The 7,500-nt window shown below is 50.5% G+C and overlaps 1 protein-coding gene and 1 long non-coding RNA gene across 2 annotated transcripts in view; both read left to right on the plus strand.

Annotated features, from left to right (window-relative positions):
- Window positions 1–298: 298 nt before the first annotated feature.
- On the plus strand, window positions 299–1,984 carry LOC116219698. The gene is made up of 4 exons (XR_006151693.1): window positions 299–496; window positions 790–926; window positions 1,024–1,083; window positions 1,768–1,984. It is a non-coding gene; the product is annotated as an uncharacterized LOC116219698 (long non-coding RNA).
- Window positions 1,985–7,299: 5,315 nt separating this feature from the next.
- The window catches only part of LOC105892744, a 5,476-nt gene continuing 5,275 nt past the window's right edge, over window positions 7,300–7,500 (plus strand). The window contains exon 1 of the mRNA XM_042703811.1: window positions 7,300–7,500. This exon is cut by the window's right edge and continues 536 nt beyond it. Within this exon, the coding sequence (XP_042559745.1) occupies window positions 7,395–7,500 (106 nt within the window). The 5' untranslated portion in view covers window positions 7,300–7,394.

The following is a 7,500-nucleotide window of genomic DNA, read 5'->3' on the forward strand; positions in this document are numbered from 1 at the left end:
ACAGGGTTTTTATAATCGCCTTGTCAGTGATAGTCAAGTAATTATTAAATACAAAATAAGTAATGAATTTTAATAACTTTAGAAGAGAACATGTGCTCATAAAATATAATCTATGGCATTTTACTCGTCTAAACACGCCGCACACATATTTTAGGCACGGAAAAAGTGGCCCGAGGCGTGTTTACACACTAGTCAGACAGCAATAATAGATAGCGAGAGACCAGTACAGAGTGCACGTGATCACAACATTCACACATTTTCTGAAAAGTATGTAGCGTATGTATTTAGTCAGTACATGAGGACATTTTCATATTTGTTTGTGTTGTATTGACATTTCTTTTGACAAAACAGAAGTAACATTTAGTTCTGTAGGAAGTGAAATCTTTGAAACTCGGGGATCAGGGAGCAACTACTGACGGCTGCGTTCGAATACTCGCGGGAGACTTGGATAGGTACCACAGAACTACGGAATCGAGAGAACTGCAGTTTCAACGCGGTTGGTGTTTAGATAACGATGTATTAACCCAGTGTGTCATTGTATTTACATTTATGTTTTGTATTTGAGGTTTATTAGCTCAATTTTAAAGTTTTTGGGGCTGCCATATCCCGTGGAGTTCAGTTTTCCTCTCAGTGTATGTAGCCAGTTGGCTAGCTGTCTGTTTAAAGTTAGCTAGCGAAAAGTAGGTGACGCTCTCAATATAGCTAGCGGATGTTAACGTGAGACTCGGTTCTCGGTAAAACGGTTCTTAATGCTTCATAGCCTTCATAACAACTTTCACCGGTTGGTAGGGCTTGACCTGTCCAGCGTTGTCTCCGAAAGATTACGGAAAGCAGCACAAGAAGACTGCCCCGGTTGACCGTGACTGGCCGCAATGACCGGGCACGGGGAGAGTAACGTGTGTGTGGTCGAGGAGGATAAAGAGAGTGTGAGAGACCAATAAGTACTCTTGTCGTTTTCATTTTTCACCATTTTGACTCCATATGTCAGATTTTGAGTTGATGGTGTCTTGTCTCCTCTTTTAGCTGAGAAGAAGGTTGGAGCATCTGCAGAGGGAGTATGAACGAACTGCCCTTCGACTACAGGTAATGTTGTATTATAGATGAACTGCTCTAAGACTACAGGTAGTCTAATAGAGTGTGTGTGTGTGTGTGTGTGTTTACAGGTAGTGTTATAGTATAGATTAACTGCTACAGGTAGTGTTATAGAGTGTGTGTGTCTGTGTGTGTGTGTCTCTGTGTGTGTGTGTGTCTGTGTAGTGTTATATTATATATGAACTGCTCTAAGACTACAGGTAGTCTAATAGAGTGTGTGTGTGTGTGTGTGTGTGTGTTTAGATGAACTACTACAGGTAGTGTTATAGAGTGTGTGTGTGTGTGTGTGTGTGTACAGGTAGTGTTATAGTATAGATGAACTGCTACAGGTAGTGTAATTGTGTGTGTGTGTGTGTGTGTGTGTGTGTACAGGTAGTGTTATATTGTAGATGAACTGCTCTAAGACTACAGGTAGTGTTATAGTATAGATGAACTGCTACAGGTAGTGTGTGTGTGTGTGTGTGTGTGTGTGTGTGTGTGTGTGTGTGTGTGTGTGTGTGTGCAGGTAGTGTTATAGAGTGTGTGTGTGACTGCTACAGGTAGTGTAATAGTGTAGATGAACTGCTCTAAGACTACAGGTAGTGTTATAGTGTAGATGAACTGATACTACAGGCAGTCTAATAGAGTGTGTTTGTGTGTGTGTGTTTGTGTGTGTGTGTGTGTGTGTGTGTTTAGAGAGCGGAGCGCAGAGACGTGGTCCGCAGGCATGTTCGTAGTCGCATCTCAGAACACAACCAATCACTGCCCTCGGAACACAACCAATCACTGCCCTTCCCTCAAACGCAAGCCCCTCCCATGCATCCACTCGAGTCAAACCACTGCAGCAAACCAGCTAACCAATCAGGACGAGGTAAATATTGCGCTCTCTGTCAATGTACGCTGTCCATGCTGTTTACAGTAATGTGTTTCTCTTTCTCCCCCTTCTCTCTCTTTCTCTCTCTCTCCCTCTCCCCCCGCTCTTTCTCTCTCCCCTCTCTCTCACTCTCTCTCTCTCTCTATCTTTTTTTTGTCAAATTCCAAAGAAGTTTGTTATATTACATAGGAAAACGTCTAGTCTAAAGTCTAATGATAAACACATACAAACACAAAAAGCAAGCAAGACCAGCCACCACATCACAGTCTGGGCCTCAAGTCTCTCTCTCTGCTCTTTCTTCCACCTGTCTCTCTCTGCTCTTTCCTCCACCTGTCTCTCTCTCTGCTCTCTCCTCCATCTGTCTCTCTCTCTGCTCTTTCCTCCACCTGTCTCTCTCTCTGTTCTTTCCTCCATCTGTCTCTCTGCTCTTTCCTCCACCTGTCTCTCTCTCTGCTCTTTCCTCCATCTCTCTCTCTCTCTGCTCTTTCCTCCTCCATCTCTCTCTCTCTCTGCTCTTCCCTCCATCTGTCTCTCTGCTCTTTCCTCCATCTGTCTCTCTCTCTCTGCTCTCTCCTCCACCTGTCTCTCTGCTCTTTCCTCCATCTGTCTCTCTGCTCTTTCCTCCACCTGTCTCTCTCTCTCTGCTCTTTCCTCCATCTGTCTCTCTGCTCTTTTCTCCATCTGTCTCTCTCTCTGCTCTTTCCTCCATCTGTCTCTCTCTCTGCTCTTTCCTCCACCTGTCTCTCTCTCTGCTCTCTCCTCCATCTGTCTCTCTCTCTGCTCTTTCCTCCATCTGTCTCTCTCTCTGCTCTGTCTCTCTCTCTCTCTGCTCTTTCCTCCATCTGTCTCTCTCTCTCTGCTCTTTCCTCCATCTGTCTCTCTCTCCTCCATCTGTCTCTCTCTCTCTGCTCTTTCCTACATCTGTCTCTCTCTCTCCATCTGTCTGTCTCTCTGCTCTTTCCTCCATCTCTCTCTCTGCTCTTTCCTCCATCTGTCTCTCTCTCTGCTCTTTCCTACATCTGTCTCTCTGCTCTCTCCTCCATCTGTCTCTCTCTCTGCTCTTTCCTACATCTGTCTCTCTCTCTCTCTCCATTAGCAACTGCTAACTGTTATGACAGGCTAACGTTACCTGTTGTTTGTGATGGATGGTTATAACGCATACACTGACTGAGGTTATGACAATTGCTTAGTCTCTGTTACGACACACAGACTGACTGAGTACTGACTCTCCTGTGTGTGTGTTCTGATGTCTGATTGGTCCGTGTGTGTTGTGTTTTCTCTCCCGTGTGTCTGTGTTCTGATTGGTCCCTGTGTGTTGTGTTTTCTCTCCCGTGTTCTGATGTCTGATTGGTCGTGTGTGTGTTGTTTTTCTCTCCCGTGTAGGTGTTCTGATTGGTCCGTGTGTGGGTGTTGTGTTTTCTCTCCCGTGTCTGTGTTCTGATTGGTCCGTGTGTGTTCTGATGTCTGATTGGTCCGTGTGTGTTGTGTTTTCTCTCCTGTGTTCTGATATCTGATTGGTCGTGTGTGTGTGTTGTGTTTTCTCTCCCGTGTCTGTGTTCTGATTGGTCCGTGTGTGATCTGATGTCTGATTGGTCCGTGTGTGTTGTGTTTTCTCTCCTGTGTTCTGATATCTGATTGGTCGTGTGTGTGTTGTGTTTTCTCTCGTGTATGTGTTGTGTTTTCTCTCCCGTGTCTGTGTTCTGATTGGTCGTGTGTGTGTTGTGTTTTCTCTCGTGTGTGTGTTGTGTTTTCTCTCCCGTGTGTGTGTTCTGATTGGTCCGTGCGTGTGTGTGTGTGTTTACTCTCCCGTGTCTGTGTTCTGATGTCTGATTGATCGTGTGTGTGTTGTGTTTTCCCTCCCGTGTGTGTGTTCTGATATCTGATTGGTCCGTGCGTGTTGTGTTGTGTTTTCTCTCCTGTGTTCTGATATCTGATTGGTCCGTGCGTGTGTGTGTTGTGTTTTCTCTCCCGTGTGTGTGTTCTGATTGGTCCGTGCGTGTGTGTGTGTGTTTACTCTCCCGTGTCTGTGTTCTGATGTCTGATTGATCGTGTGTGTGTTGTGTTTTCCCTCCCGTGTATGTGTTCTGATATCTGATTGGTCCGTGTGTGTTGTGTTGTGTTTTCTCTCCCGTGTAGGTGTGGATGTTCCGTGCGTAGACTCTGTTCCTCAGGGTTCGTCCGCTGCAGAATCCGGGGGTTTGGGTTCTCCGCAGACCCGGAGGGTAACCCGGGTTACGGCCGTTCAGTTCCACCTGCCGGCGGCAGCAGTCCTCTCACCGAAGCTGAGCCCCTCCCACCGGCTGAGGACCAGACGCAGCCGACTGCGCTTGGCAGAGAGAGGGAGGGATGGAGAGAGCAGTCAGGAGAGAGAGAGGGGGAGGGATGGAGAGAGCAGTCAGGAGAGAGAGAGGGAGAGGGAGAGGAAACGGGAGAAAGAGAGAGAGAGGGATGGAGAGAGCAGTCAGGAGAAAGAGAGAGAGAGGAAGGGGAACCAATCAAACGCCATTACAGTCTTGGAAAACCAATCAAATGTCGCAGGCTTGGAGCACAAATCTAGTGGTAGATCTCAGAGTTGTGACCAGTCATCACTGACAGCTGTGCCGTCCAATCAGACGCATGCGAGCCCCTCAGTCAACCAGTCAGACACCAGGAGTCTTGCTTCTGACCAATCACAGCAAAGGAGACTCCCTAGTAACCCCAAGAGGGCAGCGGGAAACACACAGCCGGTTGCTCCCGGTGACCAGCCAGCGGTTGCCCCCGGTGACCAGCCAGCGGTTGCTCCCGGTGACCAGCCAGCGGTTGCTCCCGGTGACCAGCCAGCGGTTGCTCCCGGTGACCCGCCTGCTCACGATGCGGTCACAGCCTCCAGCCAATCACGAGGCAGAACGCAGCGGAGCTCTTCAGGCAAAGAGGTTGCCCAGGCAGAGGCGTGCGGAGTTGACCAATGGGAGAGCTCGTGTACAGAGGCGTGTGGGATCGACCAATGGGAGAGCTCGTGCACACTGGTGGAGGGGCTGCTGTTTCCCGTGGAGTACTACGTCAGGACGACGCGCCGCATGGCAAACTCTCAAAGCCCATTGGACCTCGAGGCTGTCATTCACAGCCAGCTGAGTCGGGGGCAGGGCAGACGCAGAGCCAGCCAATCACGGCCCTCCAGGACACCCAGTGGTGCTGCCCCAGAGGTTTCCTGCCTGGACTCTAAGCCAATCGGAGCGGAGGCTTCCTCCTTGCGGACTGAGTCTCGGCCAATCAGGGCTCGGAGACGCCGCCGAGGGGCAGGCTGGGCCAGGAGGCCGAGGCGGAGTCGAATCCCGAGCCCGAAATGGACCAATGAGGATGCAGCGTCAGATACAGAGTGCCTCTCTTTCTCGGAGAACCCTGACACGCCCCACTCGGAACCAATCACGGCTGATGACTGCACAGAGACACGCCCAAAAACCCACTCAGAGCCAATCACAACAGATTACCTCACAGAGACACACCCACACACCCATTTGGAGCCAATCACAGCAGAAGACTGCACAGAGACACGCCCACAAACCCACTCAGAGCCAATCACAGCAGAAGACTGCACAGAGACACGCCCACAAACCCAGTCAGAGACAATCACAGCTGATGACCTCACAGAGCCACGCCCACAAACCCCTGGTCTCGTCGAATCACAGCCACTCCCACACCAGAAGCCACTCCTCCTTCCAGAAGTCTACCCAATCTTCAAGAGGGGGAGTGACCCGAAACTACAGCAAACACAGGCAGACGAAAGAGGTAAGACTTGTGTGTGTGAGTGTGTGTGAGTGTGTGTGTAGTGTGTGTGTGTGTGTATGTATACATACATACATGCGTTTGTGTTTACAGGCATATTGTCTCTGCTTGAGCCATCTTTACTCTCTGTGTGTGTAATGTGTTTTGTGTGTGTGTGTGTGTGTGTGTGTGTGTAACATGTGTGTGTGTGTGTGTAACGTGTGTGTGTGTGTGTTTCAGGCGTATCGTCTCTGCTACTGCCCTCTCTGGCCTCTCTCACCCACGCGCTGAAAGCAGAGGATCATGGGAGTCTGCTGCTCACCTTTGACCTCCAGGACTTCCATCTCCCTGACGACGAGTTTGGCCACCTCAAGCTGCAAAAGCTCTGCCCCCTGAACCCGGGCGTGGAGCCGTACTCTCCTCCGGACTGCGTCCTGAACACGCGTCGTAGCAACCGTCGGCATAGCAACAAGACTCTAGGCAACGCCACGCCTGGCAACAAGACGCCTGGCAACGCGACGCCCGTCAATCGCTGTAAAAGGGCTCTTTTGGACTCCCACTCTGAGGACAGTGATTGGTTGAGCTCAGACCCCCTGCTCCTAAGCCCCACCTCAACAGGAAGTGAGGTGCACTGCAGCCAATCACAGACAAGGGGTGATGAGCTGGACCAGTCACAGAATAAACGGAAGCCAATCCCAGGCTTAACAGATACCAGGGACCAATCAGAGAAGAGGTCGGGCACTGCCAACCTGTCAGACACAACGGGGCGGGCTGGTGACCAATCCCAACCAGGGGGAGGGACTACTGACCAATCAGACAGGCAAATAGACCCTACTGACCAATCAGAGAGGCAAATAGACCCTACTGACCAATCAGAGAGGCAGGGAGAAAGCGCTGGCTGCAGGCTAACACGGACAGATGCCCACAACACTTTAGACACACACACACTTGCAGACGCACACTCAGACATACACAATGCTTTAGACACACACACACTTGCAGACACACACTCACACATACACAACACTTTAAACACACACACACTTGCAGACATACACTCACACATACACAACACTTTAGACACACACACACTGGCAGACACACACTCACACACACACAATGCTTTAAACACACACTCAGACATACACAATGCTTTAGACACGCACAGAGACACACACACATCCACAGTCACACACCCACTCAAAGATTCAGAAACACACTCAAACACAAAGATTCTCACACACACTCACACACTGACAGACTTGTGCCCGCTCAAAGACTCAAATACAGTATCAGACACACACACACACTGTGTGGCAGACACACACACACACTCTGTGGCAGACACACACACACACTCTGTGGCAGACACACACACACACTCTGTGGCAGACACACACACACCCGCTCTTCTGAACCTCAGCCTGTCCCTGACCTCACACAGCCAGAGGGGTCACGACCTGACCTGCCCTCCCTTGGCCTCACCCCGTTCTCTCCCCCCCGCCCTGTGAACGCTCTCCTCCTCCGTCCGCAGTGCTCACCATCCCTCTCTCCCTCCCTCTGTCCGCAGCGATCTCCATCCCTCTCTCCCTCCCTCCGTCCGGGACGCTCTCCATCCCTCTCTCCCTCCCTCCGTCCGCGACGCTGCTCGCCATCCCTCTCTCCCTCGCTCTCCGTCACTTCCTCCCGGGCCCAGAGCCCTGTCCATATGCCTGCTGCTGATTGGCCGACAGAGTCTCTGAGAGGTGGAGCCGACAGTCAGGTTCTAGAGCCAAGTAGAACAACCAGCACAGAGAAGAACCTACCTGGTAACT

Source organism: Clupea harengus, chromosome 26 (assembly GCF_900700415.2).
Source record: "Clupea harengus chromosome 26, Ch_v2.0.2, whole genome shotgun sequence".
Lineage (NCBI taxonomy): Eukaryota > Metazoa > Chordata > Actinopteri > Clupeiformes > Clupeidae > Clupea > Clupea harengus.